We start from the raw sequence: 23,139 nt of genomic DNA on the forward strand, positions 1-23,139 counted from the left end.
TTTTTTTTTTTTTTTGGTCCAGTCGTGGGGCCTGAACTCTGGGCCCGGGCGCTGTCCCTCAGCTCTTCAGCTCAAGGCTAGCGCTCTACCACTTGAGCCACAGCACCACTTCTGGCTTTTTTCTTTTTGCTTATGTGGTGCTGAGGAATTGAACCCAGGGCCTCATGCATGCAAAGCAAGCGCTCTACCACTGAGCCACCTTCCAAGCCCTTGTTTTAAAATTCTTGTAGACCAGAAATATTTAGGATTTCAGGTTTGAGGGAGTTTGGAATAGTTGCGTATATGTAACTATATTTTGCATTGCAACTGCAGTCTAAACCAAAAACTCACTTGTTTCATATAATGTTGTGTATATCTACACACATGCATAAGGTTTATACACACATATGTATAATGCACATACATATATACCCACATACACACATATACATATATACTTGTATATATACCTTAGACACATTTTAGGTAGTATTTTTTAATGTACATAACAAAATAATTTTTACTTCCTGATGTGTAATTTCCACTTGAGGCATTGTGTTGGGCACTTAAACAGTTGAGGGTTTTTGGTGCTGGTATGGGAGATGAATTCTTGTTCCCAATGGTGCTCTACCACTTGAGCTACTCTGGTCTTTCATTTCAAAAAGTTTTGGATTTTGGAGCATTTTGGATTTTTCACATTAAGGGTGCTTGATTAAATGGTCACAGAATTGCTGAGTAATTTGCACCTGCTAAAATAGTTGTTGAGAGATTATTTCTTGTGAGCAATGTGAAAGTAAAAAATCATGAACAGGGTCACTATAACCTGAACCTCTTTGTTGTATAAGTATACATTACTGCATATGTATACTGCGTAGTATAGTGTGTTCTTTTTGTGTGTGGTTTTTCTTTTTTCTTTTTTTTTTTTGGTTGGTTGGTTGGTCGTGGGGCCTGAACTCTGGGCCTGGGCGCTGTCCCTCAGCTCTTCAGCTCAAGGCTAGCGCTCTACCACTTGAGCCACAGCGCCACTTCCGGCTTTTTTCTTTTTGCTTATGTGGTGCTGAGAAATCGAACCCAGGGCCTCATGCATGCAAGGCAAGCGCTCTACCACTGAGCCACCTTCCCAGCCCCTGAGGCACACGCATTTCTACAAATAAGCTTCTCCGTTTGTGTAGCTTCTTTTTTTTTCCTGATTCTGGGGCTTGACCTCAAAGCCTGGATGCTGTCCTTGAGTTTGTTTTTTGCTCAAAGCTAGTGCTCTACCACTTTGAGCCACAGTGATATTTCCAGCATTTTAGAATTTTTTTTTTTCTTTTGGTCAGTCGTGAGATCTAAGTTCTGGGCTTGGGCACTGTTCCCTCAGTGGTAGACTAGAGCTCTACCACTTGAGCCACAGCGCCACTTCCGGCATATTCTGCTTATGTGGTGCTGAGGAATCAAACCCAAGGGTTTATGCATGCAAGGCAAGCACTCTACCACTGAGCCACCTTCCCAACCCTTTGTGTAGCTTCTTAACTACCACACTGTCCTATCTTTCTCAGGTATCTTTGCAATCACCATTCTTTTTCGGTTTCCTTAATTATCAATGTAGTTGTACAGAGTACTGTTTTTTTGTTTTGTTTTTTGTCGGCTGTGGGGCCTGAACTCTGGGCCTGGGCACTGTCCCTCAACTGTTTAGTTGTAGACTAGCGTTCTACCTCTTGAGCCTCAGCCCCACTTCTGGCTTTTTTCTGCTTATATGGTGCTGAGGAATCGAACCCAGGGCCTCATGCATGCAAGGCAAGCACCCTACCACTGAGCACCCCCCCCCCCTTTTTTTTTTTGTTTTTTTGCCAGTCCTGGCACTTGAACTCAGGGCCTAGTTACTATCCCTGAACTTCTTTTGCTCAAGGCTAGCGCTCTACCACTTGAGCCACAGTGCCACATCTGGCTTTTTCTGTTTATGTGGTACTGAGGAATTAAACCCAGGGTTTTATGCATGCTAGGCAAGCACTCTGGCACTAAGCGATATTCCCGGCCCCTAGTTATCGATCTTAACACTGAACATACGTACAAATGTCAAGTGCACACTGGGCAGTGATGGTGCGCCACTGTAATCCCAGTGCTTGGGAGGCTAGGGCAATCATTCAAAGCCATAAAAAACGAGCTGGGGAAGTGGCGCTGTGGCTCAAGTGGTAGCATGCTAGCCTCAAGCTGAAGAGCTCAGGGACAGTGCCCAGGCCCAGAGTTCAAACCCCATGACCGACAAAAATAAATACATGAGCACATAAATAAATATTACCGCCTTTTAGGTATTAACATAGCATTTTAAATCTTATTTCTAGGCTGACAATCGGAAGAGGTATAAAGAAGAAAATAACGATCATCTTGATGACTTCAAAGCTGCAGAACATGCTTGGCAGAAACACAAACAGCTCAACGAGTCCATTATCGTTACACTTTTTCAGGGTCAGTTCAAGTCCACAGTACAGTGCCTCACCTGCCACAAGAAGTCGAGGACGTTTGAGGCCTTTATGTATCTGTCTCTACCGCTTGCATCCACGAGTAAATGTACATTACAGGTGAGTTTAAGATGGAGAAAAAGTAACTTAGATAAAAATGCTATTTATGCCAAGTACCAGTAACTGCTCACACCTGTAATCCCAGCTACTCAGGAGGCTTAGATCTAAGGATCATGGTTCAAAGCCAGCCAGGGCAGGAAAATTTGTGAAGCTCTTATCTCCAGTTATCCACCAAAAAGCCAAAAGTCGAGCTGTGGCTTTAGTTGGTGGAGCATAACCATTGAGCAAAAAAGCTCAAGGTCTGGGTGCTCCCCCAGACCCCCAATTCCAGTCACTGTTTTATGCTGACTTTAACTTAGTCTATGTTTTGTGTTTGCTCTTTAGCTGGGGATGGCAGTGGGTGGTTTGGGCACACAGGGTGTGGTTGTGGTAACTTAGCTTCCTCCAGGGCCCAGGCTCTCCCCACTCCAGCCCCCTTCTGCCTTGGGCACTGGTGCTCTGTCACTGGGTGAGGCTCCATGTGCCCTGCAGCCGGCTTCTTGTGCAAGGCGAGGCACCGCTCCCTGAGACAGGGTAGAGGCTGAATTGCCCACATATCTGCTACGTGTTTTTCCCCAGGATTGCCTTAGGTTATTTTCCAAAGAAGAAAAACTCACCGACAACAACCGATTTTACTGCAGTCACTGCAGAGCCCGGAGGGACTCCCTGAAGAAGATTGAAATCTGGAAGCTGCCACCGGTGCTTTTAGTGCATCTGAAACGGTAAGTGTGCGCACTGTGCAGGAGCATTGTTTTGCAGGAGCACAAGTCTTGTGACACTGCAGCTACCATGACACCAAGAGCCACGGGCAGGGAGGCGATCAGAGCAGGAAAGAAAGAAGGCAGAGGGAGAGCAGAGGGACGCTGCCAGTGTCTCAGCTCACTCCACAGAGATAGAAAAGCTTTATGTAATCACATCCGGTGACATGCATAAAGTGCTGCGCAATATAACCTTCTAATACAGATAAAGTTTAACATTCAAGCCATGCTGTAATCCTAGCTACTCAGGAGACTGAGATCTGAGGATTGTGGTTCAAAGCCAGCCCGGGCAGGAAAGTCCATGAGACTCTTATCTCCAATAAACCACTAGAAAACCGGAAGTGACTCTGGCTCAAGTGGTAGAGCACTCGCCTTGAGCTGAAGAGCTGAGGGACAGCGCCCAGGCCCAGAGTTCAAGCCCCACGACCGACCAAAAAAAAAAAATTAATGTTCAAATAGTCAACTGAGCAAGACAGAAATAAACATTTAACACACTGCCGGTGGCCTACGCCTGTAATCCTGGCTACTCAGGAATCTCAGATCTGTGGATCACGGTTCGAAGCCAGCTCAGGCAGGAAAGTCTTGAGACCCATATCTCCAGTTAACCAGCAAGAACGTGGAAGTAGAGCTGTAGCTCAGGTGGTAGATTGCTAGCCTTGAACAAACATGCTAAGTGACAGCACCAAAGCCCCGAGTTCAATCCCCAGGACTGGCTGGGAAAAAAAAAGCAACACATGATTTTGAAATGTAATTTTTATTTATTTATTTTTTTTTTGGTGGGGGGAGGGGGTTGGAGGGGGGGGCTGGTCATGGGGCCTGAATTCTGGGCCTGGGCGCTGTCCCTCATCTCTTCAGCTCAAGGCTAGTGCTCTACCACTTGAGCCACAGGGCCACTTCCGGCTTTTCTTTTTTTCTTTTTGCTTATGTGGTGCTGAGGAATCGAACCCAGGGCCTCAGGCATGCAAGGCAAGCGCTCTACCACTGAGCCACCTTCCCAGCCCCAGGAGATTATTATTGCTTGTATTAATTTCAGTATTGACAGTTAGTTCAATGTCTTTTGTGCATGTTTTGTAACAAAAAGTATAGCCATTCTATAGCTGAATACATATTAATTATTAAATATTGTCCTTGGCTGTATCCAAAAATCCTATGTGGGCGGGAGCCGGGCGTAGCTCCATGGTAGAACGTGGGAAGGCCTCATGTGTGAAGCGTCGCAGAGCTGGAAGAAAAAAATGTTGCTCATTTTGAAATAACTGTGTTCCATGACATTATTTTGGTGTTTAAAGGATGCAAGGAGCCGGTGGCTCTCCCCTGTCATCCTAGCTACTCAGGAGGCTGAGATCTGAGGATCATGGTTCAAAGCCAGCCTGCAGGAAAGTCCATGAGACTCCTATCTCCAATAAACCACCAGAAAACCAGAAGTGGCGCTGTGGCTCCTGTGGTAGAGCGCTCGCCTTGAGCTGAAGAGCTGAGGGACAGCATCCTGCCCAGAGTTCAAGCCCCACAACCGACAAAAACATTAAAAATTAAAAAAAAAAAAAAAAAAAGATGCAAGAACAATGCGGCACCATTGTTTCCACTCAAGACTTTGTCCAAGGAGCTTGGGGCTCAGTCCCCCCAAGTCCAGCCTCCCAGGCCTTGTGCAGTCAGAGTGACGGGTGCCGTCTCCCACTCGCCATTTGAACTCGGGCCTTTACCTTTGTTAGGGAAGCAGTCTACTCGCGCTATTCCCCAGTTCTCTTTGCTTTATTTGGGATCTTGTACTTTTGCCCAGGCTGGCCTTGAACCTTGGTCTACCTACTACCAACCTTCACCTACCTTCTGAGTAACTGAGATTACAGAGAGACCATGTTTGCCCAGGGTCTGTTTTCCAGGGCTGATTTAATACAATCCTCTTGCCTCTCCCTACCCTGTGGTTGGGATTACACATACATGCCGCCGTGCTGGACCAAGTACTACTGTTAATGAGTTTTGCCTTTGTAGCAGATGTATCCAACAGTCGTAGCTGACCCAGGGATCCGGGAGCAGGGTGTAGAGCTGCTGTGCTGTTTGGTATGAGGTACATGGTTTCCTGCCCGCAGCCTTGGTCTCTGCAAAATAGAAACGGACCCTGTGTGTACGGGGTCCTTTCCAGCAGTCTCACTGTGCCCCGTGACGTTCGTTCCGCAGCTTCTCCTATGATGGTAGATGGAAGCAGAAACTGCAGACGTCTGTAGACTTCCCGTTGGAAAACCTGGACTTGTCACAGTACGTCATTGGTCCAAAGAACAGCTTGAAGAAGTACAACTTGTTTTCTGTCTCCGTAAGTATGTCCTGACTCGAACCAGTGGCTCTTAGAGAAAGCATGCGTTTCACACGCTTGCTGGCGTCGTAAGTGGCCAGTGCGTGTTCACTGCTGTTGTGTCTTGCTGGGCAGAATCACTACGGCGGCCTGGACGGCGGCCATTACACGGCCTACTGCAAGAACGCGGCGCGGCAGCGGTGGTTCAAGTTTGATGACCACGAAGTTTCAGACATCTCCGTGGGCGCGGTGAGATCCTCAGCCGCCTACATCCTCTTCTACACTTCGCTGGGCCCGCGGGCCGCCGACATGGCCACATAGGAGGGAGAGCTTCGCGCTGATCGCGTGCCGGCCCTCGGCAGCCGCTGCTCACTCGCTCCCATGGCGGCGGTGGCGCGCAGCGGCTCCGGGCGCGAGTTCGAGAACAGTGGGCGCCATTACTTCAGGTCAGTGTAACGACGACACCAAGCAGGTGTCACAGCAACGTTCGTAGTCTGCTCCAAAGGTCAAGTAACGAAGTAGCTACGCGTTACCCTCCCCCCGGCGCCACCCTGACCCTCCTTTTCACTGATACGGCCTTCCCCTCCCCCGCCTGGTGTATGAATACTCTAGAAGATTAAAGCAGATAGGAATGTACGTGTACAGATTATTGCACACTTGCACAGCAATCCAATGTACATATTTAATGTGTCCTTTTGTGAAGCCTAGCACTCAGGACGCTTTTGTGTTCCTTCTGGCCCATGCTGAGTAACTGCAGCGCTTTCCTAGGGAAATGACAGGGCAGAGCTATTTTTCCGTTGGCTTTAGGCTGTAATTGTGCACTAAATCTTTATTCTACACACATGGAAACTTTCTTTAATTTTTTAAAATGGGAATTTCATTTACATCTACATTAAAATCTTAATGAAAAATTAACTTAAAACTGCTTAAGTGTCCTGTCTTTAATTCTGTATCTTGACAGCCCTGTGGATTTTCCATGCTGTGGTTCAAATGTCGTAGAGCGCTAGCCTTGAGCTGCAGAGCTGAGGGACAGCGCCCAGGCCCAGAGTTCAGGCCCCACAACGCGGGGGGGTGGGGGGGGGTGGAGGGGAGGTGCATTAGGAACTGCGCCAGAACAGTGTTCTGTATTGAAGGAGGAAAAAGGTTAGCACTTACCTCAGCAACTCAGTTGCTACACATGAAGTCAGCTTTGCAATTTCATACAAGAATGATGTGAACGTGCTGAGAGGCGTTACCTGTAAAATACTCAGGGCCAAGCAGCAAGCATGGCGTTCAGTGAATGCTCAGGGAGAAGATGGATGCATGAGTTTCAAAACACTGGTTTGGGTCTACGCGAGCTTTCTTTTCCCTCTGTGAGGATTAAACTCTGAGCCGTAGAGCAGCCCTGCCCAGCCCTGGGCACAGCCTCCCAGCTGGGAACTAAATTATTGAGCCCCATGAAGAATCTTGGGAAAGTAATTCGTATACTGACCATACGTAACTGAGATGTGTTATAATAGAAATCCGCCTTTAATTTAAAAACAACAATAATGCTGGAATGCAGGCAGTGGACCTCCATAGGCAACCTGCAGGCCGCCGTGTGCAAAACAGCAGCGCCTCTCCCCGCAGTGGGCCCACGGAGGGAGGCTCACCAAGGGAGGCCCACGGAGGGAGGCTCACAGAAGACTCGGGAATACAGGCCGGGCTCAGAAGTTGTTAAGAGTTTAATGAGGGAGCAGAACTTCCTGATTGCACGTTGTGCAGTTTTCAAGACACTTTTCCTAGCACTTACACTTCTGTATGGGGATAGAAAAGGGCTGGCAGCTGTAGAACAGGAGGTAGGCGGTGGCGGTTTGCACAGAAGTATCTGGAATCTCACTGACTCGCGTGTCATCAAAGCTATACCAGGCTTGGGTTACTGAGTTCTTGCAGAAAGCCGTGTAGTGGCCGCCATCCAGATCGCCAAAGTGGTTCTAGGGAGGAAGGGGGCCCCTTAGTGCTCACATGCCAACGCTGGAGGAACTGCTTCATTGGCCCCTCGCCTAAACTGAAGCCACTCGTGCCGCCTGCCTGCTCTGCTGCTCCGTCAGCTACTGACACGCTAGAGGAAATTCGGGCTAAGATAACTTAGTTTTCCCAAATGAACGCAAGAGTTGAGTTCACAGGATAGGCTAAGAAATGGAAAAGACGTGCGTCCATATGGCCACCGCAGTTAGAGGAAAACATGCATGGGCTGCTGCCTTGTGACCTGCATGGTGAAGAAGATGGGGAAAGAGGAGACTGGCACTCCTGCGAGAGAGTGGCTGTATTCTACAGACTTCTGGGCAATAAGGATCAGTTTTGTTTCAAACTCAGGAGCGGGGGGAATGCTGGAACATGGCTTGTTCAGTGATCAGAGTTGGCATGCTCTTAACAATTGAAAATGTCTTAGAAATCAAAAATCTAAGAAACACCATCTTGGCCTCTTGTTAGAAGCTCATAGAAGATGACTTTGAGAACTCTCGAGGCTACAGAGGACAGTGTCTGGATTGCAAATATACCATGCGTTGTTGGGCTCCAGGAAGTTCATGTTTCCCCTAGATAACGGGTCCTGCTTGCTCCTTACTGTAACCCAGTCAAACTCAGGGCCTGGGCTTCTTTTGCTCAAGGCTAGCACTCTACCCCTTGAGCCACAGCACCACTTCGGGCGTTTTCTGTGTATGTGGTACTGAGGAATTGAACCCAGGGCTTCCTGCATGCTAGACAAGCACTCTACCACTAAGCCACATTCCCAGCCTCTCCTTTGTTTATGTGTAACACTTTAGTTAGATTTAAGTATCTTCACGCAGTTTGCTCTGCCCATGTAGAACACTTTTGTTAAGGCTTGGTCTTCACTCCAACATGGTGGTTTTTGTCTTTAAAAGCTGTGTGCTAGCTCTGTTCTGGGCTGTAGGTCTTTGAGACAAAAATCCGCCTGCAGCTACCAGCTCCTAATAAAGATTCCTGATTCAGCTTCTCAACTTGTGGCTTCTCTGTCTTCTTGAAGCTGAAGTCCCGGAATTGCCATACAACAGCAGTAGCTTTTAGTTTTTAGGGAAATTACTAAAGAACTAAAATAAAACGTTTAACTTTCATAAATACTGAATAAAATTAACTTTGTTAATAAAGCAAAAATAAAGGGAAATGACTAGAGAAATTAGGTTAACATAAGTACAAAATACAAAAACCAATCTAACTTTATTACTAGCTGGAATTTGGGGAAGTTATGGAAATACATGTAGGTTCTAAAAACTCACATAACAAAACAGCCTGCTCAACACTTGTCAGTGTAGCAGAATACAAAATCAGCCGTTTCTGTATATAAAAGACGAACAGGCTGAGAAAAGAAATCAGAAAAACTAGCCGGGCACTGGTTACACACACCTGTAATCCTAGCTACTTAGGAGCCTGAGAGCGGAGGATCGAGGTTCAAGGCCAGTCCAGGCAGGAAACTCCGTGAGACTCATCTCCAATAAACCACCAGAAAACGAAGTGGTGCTGTGGCTTTGAGCTGAAGAGCTTAAGGACAGCGCCCAGGCCCAGAGTGCAAGCCCCATAACCTACCCCCCCCCCCCAAAAAAAAAAGAATCCAAATGTCAGCACAGGCAAAGACAGAAAAACCGATCCTGAAATTTATACAGAAGCATAAAAGATCCCTTAGAGCAACAACAATAATTCTCAACAGAAAGCAATGCTAGCCCGGCGGCACCAGTGGCTCACACCTGTAATCCTAGCTACTCAGGAGGCTGAGATCTAAGGATCGAGGTTCAAAGTCAGCCTGGGCAGGAAAGTCCGTGAGACTCTTATCTCCAATAAACCATTAGAAAACTGGAAGTGGCGCTGTGGCTCAAGCGGTAGACTGCTGGCCTTGAGCTGAAGAGCTGAGGGACAGCGCCCAAGCCCAGAGTTCAAGTCCCACGACCAACAACAACAACAAAAGCAATACTAGCAGTGTAACAATACTGAATTCCAACTTATACCATGGAGCCATAATATGAGATACGAGGGGCTCTGGTAGAGTGCTTGCCTAGCATGCATGAGGCCCTGGATTATTCTGACCAAACAAAAACAACCATCAGAACTTATTCATACAATAGATCAAATGGACTCTAAATATGTATAAAATATTTACAGAGTATATATTCTTTTTATCAGCACAGACGGAAACAGTCTAGGGCAGAGGGCATGTTAGAGGCCATGTTAGAACTCAATGCATCCTTAACAAATCCAAAAGCAAATTATATCCTGGAGCCAGCTGCTCACATCTATAATCCTAGCTACTCAGGAGGCTAAAAGCTGAGGATTGAGTTTGAACTATGAGATTATTTCCAATTAACCACCAAAAAAGGCTCATGTGCTAACCTAGAGGGAAAAAGCTCAGGAACAATACCCAGTCCCTGAGTTCAAATCCTAGGTCTGGGCTGGGAAGATGGCTCAGTGGTAGAGTGCTTGCCTCATATGCATGAAACCCTGGGTTCGATGCCTTAGCACCACATAAGCAGAAAAAGTTGGAAGTGTTGCTGTGGCTCAAGTGGTAGGGCCCTCGTCTTGAGCTGAAGAGCTGAGGGACAGCGCCCAGGCCCAGAGTTCAAGCCCATGACCAAAAAAAAAAAATCCTAGGCCTGACATACACAAAAAAATACGTGTGTGTGTGTGTGTGTGTGTGTGTGTGTGTGTGTGTGTAAAACATCCAACAAGATTAAGTTGATTTTTTTTTTTTTTGGTTGGTCGTGGGGCTTGAACTCTGGGCCTGGGCGCTGTCCCTCAGCTCTTCAGCTCAAGGCGAGTGCTCTACCTCTTGAGCCACAGCACCACTTGCAGTTTTCTAGTGGTTTATTGGAGATCAGAGTCTCACGGACTTTGCTGCCTGAGCTGGCTTTGAACCATGATCCTCAGATCTCAGCCTCCTGAGTAGCTAGGATTACAGGTGTGAGCCACCAGCACCCAGCAATTAAGTTGATTTTTATCCCAGGATGGCTCAGCCTATGCGAATCAGTCAATGTAAGAGAGCAACAAATATAATCAAGGATAAAATTCATAGTCATCTCAATAGATGTAAAAAAAATCTAATTATCCTTAAGTAGTTGCACAAAGGGATTTCAATTCAACTAATCCTCAAATCTCAGCCTCCTGAGTAGCTAGGATTACAGGCATGAGCCATTGGCAGAAAAAGCCTTTTAGCTAATAAACCCAAAATTCAAAGGACTTTTACCACCAAAACTACCGTCAGCAAGAAGGAAGGCACCAGAATACCATCCTTACGATATACAACAGAGCCACAGCAAGCAAAATGGCATGGGAACAGACATAAGACCAATGGACCCGATTCCTGACAAAGATTCCAAAACATGCACTGGGGGAAAAGCCAGACTCATCATCAAATGGTGCTGAGAAAAACTGGCTACCCATCCATTCACACTGGATCCTACCTCTCACCCTGCACGCAAATCAACGGAAAACAGACCAAAGACCTTAGTGTGACACATCAAACTCTGAAACTAGAAGAAAAAGCAGAGCAAACATTTAAAGATGCTGGTCCAGGCAATGATTTCCTGGATAGAACTCCAAAAACCATAGGACAAAATGGACAAACAGGATTACGTCAAAAAAACTTCTGCATAAGCAAAGGAAGCCATCTACCACACTGAAGAATGGGATACAGGCCCCGCAGTGTTCATCCAACAGTATATGTAATATGTCCAGGATATGTAAAGGACTATTTTTTTTTTTTTTTGGTCAGTTGTGGGACTTGAACTCTGGGCCTGGGCGCTGTCCCTCAGCTCTTCCGCTCAAGGCTAGCGCTCTACCACTTGAGCCACTTCCAGTTTTCTGGTGACTTATTGGAGGTAAATCTCTCACAGACTTTCCTTCCCAGGCTGGCTTTGAACCCTAATCCTCAGATCTCAGCCTCCTGAGTAGCTAGGATGACAGGCGTGAGCCACCAGCACCTGGCTAAAGAACTATTTTTTAAAAAGTAAAAATAAAAAATATAATGCCAGGCACCAGTGGCTCACGCCTGTCATCTTAGCTGCTCAGTGGGTGGGTGCAGGAGGTTTGACGCCAGTCTCAATTCTGCTCCATGCTTGCTGTCACGTGGGGCTCCTGGCTGAGCCCAGGTGACTATGGAGCAAAAAGGGGACCCCTGGAGTTGTTCTAGGCCTGGCCCCACACAGCCTCTGGGCCTTGATGCTGTTAGGTACTGAGTACTTCTGGGTCTGGACTATGGCATGGTAGGTTTTTTGGGATGCCAGTATTAGGACTTGAACTCAGGGCCTGGGTTCTATCCCTGAGCCTTTTTTTTCTCTCAAGGCTAGCACTCTACCACTTGAGCCATTAGCTCCACTTCTGGCTTTTGAGTAGTTAATTGGAGATAAGAATCTCGTGGTCAGCTGGGCGCCAGTGGCTCACACTTGTACTCCTAGCTACTCAGGAGGCTGAGATCTGAGGATCTCAATTCAAAGCCAGTAAACCTTATCTCCAGTAAACCACCAGAAAACTGGAAGTGGCGCTGTGGCTCAAGTGGTAGAGCACTCACCTTGAGCTGAAGAGCTCAGGGATAGCGCCCAGGCCCAGAGTTCAAGCCCCACGACTGACAAAAATAATAATAATTATAATCTCATGGTCTTTTCTGCCTCACACCTCAACCTTCAGATCTCAGCTTCCTGAGTAGCTAGGATTACAGGCGTGAGCCACTGGCACCTGCCTATCCATTTGGGTTTTAAAAAGGGAAGCCAGGGAAAGCATGAATGAGCCGAGGATTCGGGAGACGATTCCAGGGTTTTCTTTAAAAATGCATACATTTTGCTATTTTGGGAGCTCACTCACCACCACAGCACAGAGGTTGTATTTGGGATGTTTCCGGAAAATTGGACAAATGTAAGGAGTGAGGTCCAGGTTAGTCAGCGGGTAATGGATGTCTGTCCTCAGTTTTCTTTTTGTTGTACCTTGGATGTCAAACCTGCAGGAATAACAAATGCATGATATCTGACGTGAGCTTCACATGAATGAAATGTACACACATTGCAAAGCCTGAGCATAGTTAGAAACACTTTTTTTCTTTTTCTAGGTTGGTCGCAGGGCTTGAAATCCAGGCCTGAGGGGTTGGGAAGGTGGCTCAGTGGTAGAGCGCTTGCCTTGCACGCATGAGGCCCTGGGTTCGATTCCTCAGCACCACATAAGCAAAAAGAAAAAAAAGCCCGAAGTGGCGCTGTGGCTCAAGTGGTAGAGCACTAACCTTGTACTGAAGAGCTGAGGGACAGTGCCCAGACCCAGAGTTCAGGCCTCACTACTGGACCCAAAAAAAAAAAAAAAAAGAAATCCAGGCCTGGGAACTTAGTGCTCTATCACTTTGAGCTCCACTTCCAGTTTTCTGGTGGTTAATTGGAGATCAGAGTCTCAAGAACTTTTCTGCCTGGGCTGGCTTTGAACTGTGATCCTCAGATCTCAGCCTCCTGAGTAGCTAGGATTAAAAGTGTGAGCCACCAGCACTGGGCTAGAAACAATTTCTTGGAAGATTATCTGGAACAGGCCTGCCATAAACTACTTCTTGGCGGGTGCCTTTGGCTCATGCCTGTAATCCAAGCTACAGGGGATGGCTGAGATCTGAGGATCCAAGTTCAGAGCTACCTCACACAGAAAAGTCTGTGAGACTCTTCTATTGGTTATCCAACAAAAATCTGAAAGTGGCTCAAGTGGTAGAGCACCAACCTTGAGCAAAAAAGCCAAGCAAGGGTATGAAGCTCTGAGTCCAATCCCCAGTACTGGCACAAAATCAATTACTCCTTTCATATCAAAATCCACAAGCCTCACTGAAGCTAGGCCTGGAATGGGAGTCACGGGAGGCCAGCTAACTTCAACGAGACTGAATAAGGAAAACATGGAGGACACAGGGCCAACGAATCCCATCATCTGATGCCGCAGAGGAGCCTGGACAGGGGAGGACTGACCAGATGGCTCGCCTGTCTCTCATCTTCCTCACACACATGCTGTTGGCATTCACACAATTATTAAGTAAGTTTCGTTAAAAAACCTTTCACATTTTCCACTGTTAGTACATCAGAAGATCTCACATCTAGGCTATAATCAGAATTACTTTTTTTTTAAAAAAAAATTGTGTCCATTTTGGAAAAAAAACAAAGATGGATTCGGGTCTCAGGCAGGAAAGTTAGGTAAATGAATCCAGTCTTGTGCCCAAAAGCAAAAAAACTGTTTGACCAAAAAAAAAAAAAGAGAGAAACCCATATATTGGTGTCATCCCAAGATAATTTATATCCAAACTATTTGTTTTCAAAGCTAGAAATTAATGCCTACCAACTGTTTACCAGAAAACTTTACACCATAAAAAGAAATACCCAATAATCAAAAGGAAGGATTTTCTAATGCATTTACACACACAGCTAATCTCAAAAAAAAAAAAAAAAAAAATCTGCTTAAGCAAAGGAAGCTGAACTCAAAAGCCTATGCCTGGTATGGCATGGAACATTCTAGAAAAGGGAAAACCAGCGCGATAGAAATCAGGTGAACCATTTCCAGGGTTTTAGGATGGGCAGGTGATGGTAAAGAATCACAAGAGAACTTTGTTGGCGATGCTAGCAATGCTGTTTGCTGTAATGGTTCCAGGACAGACTAAAACAAAACAACAGCAACAAAGCCAGGCACCAGTGGCTCACGGGTGTAATCCTAGCTACTCAGGAGGCTGAGATCTGAGGGTCACAGTTCAAAGCCAGCCCGGGCAGGAAAGTCCATGAGACTCTTATCTCCAATTAGCCACCAGAAAACCAGAAGTGGCACTGTGGCTCAAGTGGTAGAGCGCTAGCTTTGAGCTGAAGAGCTGAGAGACAGCGCCCAGGCCCAGAGTTCAAGCCCCATGACCGACAAAACAGCAAAAAGAACAGGGTCTCCCTAAAGGGTCTCCCATTGGCCTATCTGAATGCCAAAAGCCACCTAGGGAAGCTTGTCTTTCTGTAATCCCACAGACCAACTGAAAAACCAACTCTTCTAAAATCTGTACCAGTCAGTACTCGTCAGTACTCAGGTCAAGCTGTTTCTCCCAACACACACACACACACACACACACACACACTTACCAGGCCAGGGCGGGAGACCCTCAACCTGACCAGAGGCCACAGTGTGGACAAGTCTTTGAGTTAAAAAAAAAAAAATCTCAGAGAGACCTAGTTCCAGGGCCCCTCTCTCTGGAGCTCTCCCCCTGATCTTAATGAAGTCAGCTTCTTCAGGAAGAACCAATTAAGCAGTCCCTGCCTGCCCCGGGACGGAGGGGGGGGGCGGGGGGAATACCTGCCATACTGCCCCCTGCCGGTGAGCAAAAGCTGACATGGCTCACGCCTGTAATCCTAGCTACTCAGGAGGCTGAGATCTGGGGATCAAGGTTTGAAACCAGCCTGGGCAAGAAAGTCCACCAGAGTCATCTCCAATTAACCACTCAAAATCCCAAAAGTGGAGCTGTGGCTCAAGAGGTAGAGTGCTAGTCTTGAGTGGAAAAGGCTCAGGGAGAGTGCCCAGGCCCTGAGTTCAAGCCCTATGACCAAAAAAAACCCCAAAACCAAAATCCAGTACTAGCCAGTTGCTGGTGACTCACATCTATAATCCTAGCTACTCAGGACGCTGAGATCTGAGGATCATGGTTCAAAGCCAGCCCCGGCTGCAAAGTGCCCAAGAGCCTCATTTCCAATTAATCACTGAAAAACCACAAGTGAAGGTATGGTTCAAAGCAAAAAAGCTCAGGAATTGTGCCCAGGCCCTGAGTTCAAGGCCCACAACTGACTGACAAATACCCCAGTACTGCGAAAAAGAATAATAAATTCGTAATACAATGTACCCAATCACAGTAGGTGGTGGGATTGTTTGTTTATATTTAGTTAGTGTGGGGGACGCAGCCAGGGCTCCTGGCATGCGCCACGCGTGTTGTACCACGGAGTTCCACTCACAGGCGCAGAAGTTTAAACAGGTGATTGTTGACATGCAAACTGCTTCTCAGTCAAACTGTTCCAAAATATTTATCCAGCAGATGCCAAAGTCCCTTACCTTTTTAGATGAAAAATAATTATTTTAGGTGCTTTGGAAATACTGGCCCTCACCGCTGTTTCTTGCTTGGTTTCACAAAAAGAGCAATGAATTTGGTTGTTCCAGGTCAGTGTGTCTTGCTGGAAGAAACACTGGAGACAGTCCTGTGGGGGGAGTGGGGAGCATTTGATGACCAAACTGGACCAACTACAAACTGGGCTGTTTATTATAGTAGAACTTCGGGAGGAAAAAGTCCTGGGCACCGCCCCGGAGCTCTTTTGCTGGAGGCTGCAGCTCTAGCACTGTGAGCCACAGCACTACCTCAGGTTTTCTGGTGGTTAATTGGAGATAAGAGCTCACAGATTTTCCTGCCTGGGCTAGTTTCAAACCTCAATCCTCAGATCTCAGCCTCCTGAGTAGCTAGGATTACAGGCTTGAGCCACCGGTACCTGGCTTCATAGTAACTTTTTTTTTTTTGTTGGTAGGTTCTGAGGCTTGAACTCTGGGCCTGGGTGCTGTCCCTCAGCTCTTCAGCTCAAGGCAAGTGCTCTACTACTTGAGCTACAGCACCACTTCTGGTTTTCTAGTGGGTTTTTGTTGTTGTTTTTGAAATACGAGTCTCACAGACTTTCTTGCCCTGACCAGCTTTTAACTGTGATCCTCAGATCCTGAGCAGCTAGAATTACAGGCATGAGCCAGCAGCACCCAGCTTTCACTGTAACTTATAACCAAGGTGTTTCTTTTCAAAACAATGTTGGTATCATGGGTTTCCTTCATTTATTTACTTTTAAATAACAAAAGACTTCTCTCTGGGCACAGGTGGCTCAGGCTTGTTCCTCACGAGGCTGAGATCTGAGGATCACGCTTCAAAGCCAGTCAGGGCAGGAAAGTCTGTTGAGATGCTTATGTCCAAGGATCCCCAAAAAGCCCAGGAGTCAAGCTGTGGCTTAAAGTGGCAGAGCACCAGCCTTGAACCAAAAAAGTTCAGGGACAGAACGCAGACCCCAAGGCTGTCATAAAACGAAACAAAAACAAAAACAAAACTTCTCCTATATAGGAATCAGGCCTGAAAGAATTTAGGTCTGAGGGGAGATCAAGACAAAAATATCCCAAAATAGGATGAGTGCAGTGAGACATGCCTATAGTTCCAGCTTGTTGGGGGGCTGCGGTAGGAAGATCCATTGATTCTGGTCCTAGGCTGGCCTGGACCACATAGCAAGACTGCATCTTGAAAAAGCCAAAGGGGCATCCAGTAGTGGTAAGGGCGTCCTCACCTGAAGGGAGCACTGGTACTGGGATGGGATGGACAGGGAGAGGACGGTGAAGACTTCGTTCTTGTACGTGCAGTTCTCACACTTCAAACAGGTGATGCCGTAATTGAGCTGCCCTTCGAACAGCCGCGTGATGATGGACGTCTCGTTGGCGATCGCCTTCCTGCAGCATCTTTGCGTGTTTTTTTTGTCACTCGATCTTCGATGGTACTGCGTCAAAGAAGAAATCCCCACTGAGCAACAATCGGTGCTTATTCCAACTCTCTTACATTCCTACCAGAAACCACTCCGCTGGGGATTTAGACAAGGGGCCCAGATCTTCTCCAGTGTATACATCGTGCGTCATTTCATGTTTCATCAAATGCTTAATCAAAATTTTTTTTTTTATGTCGGTCGTGGGGCTTGAACTCTGGGCCTGGGGCTTGTCCCTCAGCTCTTCAGCTCCAGGCGCTTGAGCCACAGCACCACTTCCAGTTTTCTAGTGGTTTATTGGAGATAAGAGTCTCACGGACGTTCCTGCCTGGGCTGGCTTTGACCCTCGATCCTCAGATCTCAGCCTCTTGACTAGCTAGGATTACAGGCGTGAGCCACCAGGGTCTGCTGAAGAATCCATTTTTGATTTTTTTTTTTAAAGGAGGATTCTAGGCTGGGCACTAATGGCTCACACCTGTAATCCTAACCACTCAGGAAGACTGAGATCTGAGGATCACGGTTCAAAGCCAGCCAAGGCAGGAAAGTCCATGAGACTCTTATCTCCAATAAACCACTAAAAAGCCAGAAATGGAGCCATGGCTCAAGTGAAAAAGTTAAGGGCTAAGTGCTCAGGGTCCTGAGTTCAAGGCCCCAAGTACACACACACACACACACACACACACGCACACACACACACACACACACCCCTGAAAAGATAATGATCTATCAGCATGAAGAGCTGAAGGCAACGAATTGTCTTTACCTTCTTCAGAGCCTCGTGAAGTTCATTGAGCACATAGATCAAGAATTCCTGGGCATCTTGTTGTGTCTTCTTCATAAATGTGGGGTAGAGGTTGCCAAGAGCTGACCGGAATATCTCTGGGGAGACACAATCTGAGTCTCCGAGCCACATGTCTGTCATCAGGTAGGCGAAAGCTGTGGCCACCTCACTGCAGTCCCTTGGGAGAGACAGTGCGCCGGTGTCCCACCTCCGCCTCTCCCCAGGGTGGGCCCGGAGGCCCGGCCTCCTCGTTTAGCACCCTTCCCATGCGTGATCTGGAGTAGCCAGCAGCAGCCTCTGTGGGTTCAGTGTGTGTGTGTGTGTGTGTGTGTGTGTGTGTGTGTGTGTGTGTGTCCACCCTTCCCATGCGTGATCTGGAGTAGCCAGCAGCAGCCTCTGTGGGTTCAGTGTGTGTGTGTGTGTGTGTGTGTGTGTGTGTGTGTGTGTGTGTGTGTGTGTGTGTGTGTGTGTGTGTGTGTGTGTGTGTGTCTGTCCTTTCCCTTCCCTCTCACTGGGGGACCCTGGGGCTGAGACTACAAGGAGGTGCCTGCCTGCCTTCTTCATTTTTTAGTTTTTGGTCAGTCGTGGGATTTGAACTCTGAGCCCTGGGCTCTGTCCTTGCGCTCTTCAGCTCAAGGCAAGCGCCACTTCGGTTTTCTAGTGGTTTATTGGAGATACGAGTCTCACGGTCTCTCCTGCCCAGGCTGGCTTTGAACCGTGATCCTCAGATCTCAGCCTCCTGAGTAGCTAGGATGACGGGCCCCTTCTTACTTTTGAAGGGCGGTGATGTACTTTCCTGAGAGGAAGTATTCCACCAGCGGGGAGATGCTGCAGAGGCATTGCAGGATGGCGTTCATGTAGCACGTGTTGCCCAGGTTCCGCAGGCCTGTCCCCCCCTGCAGGTGGATGGGGGTCTCCTTTGCTTCAGTCACCGCTACCGGGTCCAAGTGGTCTGTGCTGGTACCAGAGACCGAGAGAGAAAGCACAATACACACACACACACACACACACACACACACACACACACGACAACAACCCTCCCTCAAGCTCCTGAAATAGAGATCTTGTTTGCTTTTTATCTTTTTTGGGGGGGGAGGGAAGTCCTGGGGCTTGAACTCAGGGCCTGTGCGCACTGTTCCCTGAGCTTCTTTTGCTCGAGGCTGGCGCTCTACCACTTTCTGAACCACAGCGCCACTTGCAGCTTTTTTCTGCTTATGTGGTGCTGAGGAATGGAACCCAGGGCCTCATGCATGCGAGGCAAGCGCTCTACCACGGAGCCACCTTCCCAGCCCACTCTGATCTATAAAGTCTCTAAAACAAGGAGCTGGGGTGTACCTCACTGGTCTAGAGCACACGCTTAGCACGTGTGAGGTCCTGGGTTCTTCGCAGGGTCCCCCTGAGAAGGAAGAGGCTACACGTAGCCTCAGGAGTATGCCGCCACACGGGGCTGCTTCCCTTCAGATGCGGTCTCACTGACTTGTCTGCCTGGGCTGGCCTCAAACTGCAATCCTTCTTGTCAGCCTCCCAAGGATTTAAAGTGATGGGCATGAGCCACCAGCACCTGGCTAAACACTTGTTTCTGTAATGACGTGTCTAGGATATTGTTCCCCCACTTCCCCCCCATCTAGGATCTTCTTAGCAGGTAGCAACACAGTAAGGACCTCGGGGTTGGAGGGGTCAGACCTGCACAGTGGAGAGAGGACCCGGGGTACTCTGCGGGCCGCCTTCCACACAGAGCGCGCTCTCTCTCATCTGCCCTGTCTTACCAGGCAGCCCAGCATATTTGTCCTTGAAGCTGCCTTTCCATGGAGTACTTTGAAAACGGAGTCAGCTTCCTCGGCTCAGTCCCTGTACTCAGCCACTCCCGCTGGGAAAGTGCTCCTGGCTTACAAGCCTGGCTCCTTGCATTTTTACCTATGTCACAGAGGCCCTGGGATGTCATTTTTTCGGAAGTACTTTGAGGATCTATTGCCTGGATATTCATCATCTTCCATTTCTCTCTCTTAATTTCTGGGTGTGTGGAGAGTATCCCCTGATTTTTTGGAATCGTCTTTTCTCTTCCTCTCTCTGAACTTTATCTAGAAAGTTGTCCTCACCAGTTGTTATGAGCCCATGGCTCAGGCCTGTAATCCTAGCTACTGAGTAGCCTGCCATCTAGCGGGTCAAGGTTCAAGGACAGCCCAAGGGGAAAGTCCACGAGACTGCCTTCACTAAAGCAGCAAAAAAAAAGGTCTGGCTAGAGGTGTGGCTCAAGTGGTAGAGGGCCAGCGGGGAGCTGGAAAGCTGAGAGTAAAAGGCCTTGAGTTCAAGCCCTGGTACAAGCATGTAAAAATAGGTAGGTAGATTGAGAGGTAGATAGATAGAAAATAAAAGTTATAATAAGACATTGGCTCACAGGACATAATAAATTCCGAAGTCATCTGCTGGGAAAATCCGATTAGAAGTCATGTTAGTGAAACAGACTTTCACTTCCATTCAGGAGGTACATTGATGCCTTTTAACTTCATTTCTTCAAGGCTGTTATGCTGGCTCTTTGCTTTTAAAACAATATATATGCTCTTCCCCCTGTTCTCTAACGACAGCCTAATTTTCAGATGGCTCCTACACCATTCTAACTTGGAGTTTTTCATGCATCATAGTCTTTCCCAAGATTCCAGCGTGTTGCCAGGAGATAGGGATGCTTGTTTGAATTTTCTTGCTTGGCCTGAGGCTCCCACTTCTGGCTTTTTGGTGGTTAATTGGAAATAAGAGTCTGTTACAGACTCTGCTGGCCTGTATGTCTTTGAACCACCATCCTCAGATCTCAGCCTCCTGAGTAGCTACAATTACAGGCGTGAGCCACTGGCGCCTGGCTTCCTATCAGGAAGGACTAAGACTGGAAACATTCCAGATTAGAAAGAAACTAGAGAAAACGAATTCAATGACCAATCCTGGATTGAATCCAGAGGGGAAAAAGTTGTAAAAGGTCATTACAGCTGGGAGAAAAGTCATTTTTTCTATCAAAATTTCTTAAAAGTTCCTCTTTTGCCTGGGTGGCTGGTCTCTTGTTGATTGTTCTGCTAAGACAATGTCCACACGTAAATAGGAAAAGAGAAACTGCTTTGGGATAAGGATTTTTGAAATGTAAGGTTTTTGTCTTTATTGTTCTAAGACGGAATTAAGACATATACAGATGGCTCCAAATATAGAGGAGGGTGTGAGTATGTTTTGAGTTCTTGAGTCCTGTTACTCTTATTTTTAAAAAGTCTTTTAATGATCACTGTATGTAAATACATCTTACCCTCTTCAAACTAGCCAATTATGATCAGACTATGAACCTGAGCTCAACCAATTGAGCAGAGGGGCGGGGCCTGTTGCTTTAGGGATAAACAGGATGCAGCCCGCCTGCTCTGCAAGCTTGTTTGCTGTTTGCACCATTAGCCTTGCTGAGACAATTCTTTTCTTGTTTATCACTCTAGTGGTTCTTGGAGAGCATATTTATAACATTGGGACGACTAATGGAATTTAACTCTATTAATACAGATTATGAGTTTTACATCAGATTTGAATTTGATCTTATGAATCGGATGACTACTAGCTTTCTCAGGAAATGGGTTTTTTTTTAGGTGCATGCACGTTAGTTTTAAGAATATATGCTATACTAGCCGGGCGCTGGTGGCTCATGCCTGTAATCCTAGCTACTCAGGAGGCTGAGATCTGAGGATCGCGGTTCAAAGCCAGCCCGGGCAGGAAAGACTGTGAGACTCCTATCTCCAATAAACCACCAGAAAACCGGAAGTGGCGCTGTAGCTCAAGTAGTAGAGTGCTGGCCTTGAGCTGAAGAGCTGAGGGACAGCGCCCAGGCCCAGAGTTCAAGCCCCACGACCGACAAAAAAAAAAAAAAAAGAATATATGCTATAAACAGCCTCTTTTGGTGATATTTGAGTTTGAACTCAGGGCCTTGAGCTTGGCGGCTGCTTTACCACTTAAGCAGCCTCCTAGCCCTTTTCGGATTTTAGTTATTTTTAAGATAGGCTCTTGTCTATTTGCCTGAGTCAGTCTGGACCTTGGTCATCTTATTTATGCCTCCTACATAGCTGGGCTAACAGACATGTAACACCAAGCCCAGCCTACTGATTGAAATGGAGTCTTGTCAAATCCTCTCAAACTCCTACTGTAACTAGGCATGAGCCACCAAGCCTGGCCCTGTGTGTGTATGTGTATATACACACATACATATATACATACATACATATATATATGTATGTGTGTATATATATATATTATATATGTGTATATATACATACATAATGTTTTGTTTTTTGGTCAGTTGTGGGGCTTGAACTTTGGGCCTGGACGCTGTCCCTCAGCTCTTCAACTCAAGGCTAGCGTTCTACCACTTGAGCCACAGCGCCACTTCGGGCTTCTTCCGCTTATACAGTCCTGAGGAATCCAATCCAGGGCCTCACGCATGCAAGGCAAGCGCACTACCATTGAGCCACCTTCCCAGCCTTACACAATCTGTTTTCTAATGACTCAGGAAACATACACAAAGAAAGAGGAAAGGAAGGCGAGGTGATGGGAGTAAATGCTGTCCAATGTCACCAAATGGTGAATCAGTGATGGATTTCCTGCCGCTCCTTGTACTGCTCTTGTCAATTTCTCTAAGCTTGAAGTTATTTCAAACTTACAATCAGTGTGGTAGATCTATTTACGATAGATTCTTCTCCAAGATATACTACTGGTGAATCAAAAAGAGCAAGTGTATTCCACTGGCTACACACACACATACACACACACACACAACTACATAAAGCCATTGAGAGGAACTTTGTGCCTGGCTAGATTTATCTTTTTTCAAGATTTTCATATCTAGGCTTATAAGTAAGATGATCTATATTCTTATTTGTTACTACAAATTACCATAAAAAATTTAAGTTGGGTGCTGGTGGCTCACGCCTGTAATCCTAGCTACCCAGGAGGTTGAGATCTGAGGATCGCGGTTCAAAGCCAGTGCAGGCAGAAAAGTCTGTGAGACTATCTCCAATTAACCACCAGGAAACAGGAAGTGGCGCTGTGGCTCAAGTGGTAGAGTGCTAGCCTTGAGCTGAAGAGCTGAGGAACAGCGCCCAGGCCGAGTTCAGACCCCATGACTGACCAAAAAAAAATCTAGGAAGACAATTTTATTCTCTTCAGAATGATGAGCTTGAGAAGAAAATGAAAAGAGATGAGGCAAATGTCACTTTTCAACTACAGAGAAACAGTGAATGTGGGCAGTCTAAAGAAGGATGGCGAGTGTGGATTACAGGAAACATTTCCATACTAACAAGGCAGTTCACGG

At 46.9% G+C, this 23,139-nt stretch overlaps 2 protein-coding genes across 3 annotated transcripts in view; one reads left to right on the top strand and one right to left on the bottom strand.

Annotated features, from left to right (window-relative positions):
• The window catches only part of Usp8 (ubiquitin specific peptidase 8), a 49,251-nt gene extending 42,771 nt beyond the window's left edge, over nt 1-6,480 (top strand). For both annotated transcript variants that reach the window (XM_042687860.1, XM_042687861.1), the window contains 4 exons: nt 2,301-2,537; nt 3,096-3,238; nt 5,444-5,576; nt 5,691-6,480. In XM_042687860.1, coding sequence (XP_042543794.1) covers nt 2,301-2,537; nt 3,096-3,238; nt 5,444-5,576; nt 5,691-5,876 — 699 coding nt within the window. In that variant the 3' untranslated portion in view covers nt 5,877-6,480. The remainder of the gene's footprint in view (nt 1-2,300; nt 2,538-3,095; nt 3,239-5,443; nt 5,577-5,690) is intronic.
• An 835-nt stretch (nt 6,481-7,315) lies between these two features.
• Usp50 (ubiquitin specific peptidase 50) lies at nt 7,316-20,276 on the bottom strand. The gene is made up of 7 exons (XM_042687600.1): nt 20,215-20,276; nt 18,591-18,776; nt 17,802-17,997; nt 16,850-17,056; nt 15,597-15,739; nt 12,378-12,510; nt 7,316-7,507 (listed from the first exon to the last, which is right to left on the bottom strand). The coding sequence occupies exons 1-7, from the start codon at nt 20,265-20,267 to the stop codon at nt 7,316-7,318; spliced, it is 1,110 nt and encodes a 369-aa protein (XP_042543534.1). The 5' UTR covers nt 20,268-20,276.
• Nucleotides 20,277-23,139: the final 2,863 nt, after the last annotated feature.

Source organism: Dipodomys spectabilis, unplaced genomic scaffold, assembly GCF_019054845.1.
Source record: "Dipodomys spectabilis isolate Male_0828 unplaced genomic scaffold, ASM1905484v1 ptg000108l, whole genome shotgun sequence".
NCBI classification, from domain to species: Eukaryota; Metazoa; Chordata; class Mammalia; order Rodentia; family Heteromyidae; genus Dipodomys; species Dipodomys spectabilis.

Bases quoted from the DNA above. Each gene is read 5' to 3' on its own strand.
- Usp50 (XM_042687600.1), bottom strand. From the start codon at position 20,267: ATGACTTCTAATCGGATTTTCCCAGCAGATGACTTCGGAATTTATTAT. The intron at 15,740-16,849 runs GTGAGGACGCCC...CTCCCCCCACAG, and splicing joins AGTACCAGTGCTCCCTTCAG to GACTGTCTCCAGTGTTTCTT. The intron at 12,511-15,596 runs GTAAGGGACTTT...TTATTCCTGCAG, and splicing joins ATTATTTTTCATCTAAAAAG to GTTTGACATCCAAGGTACAA.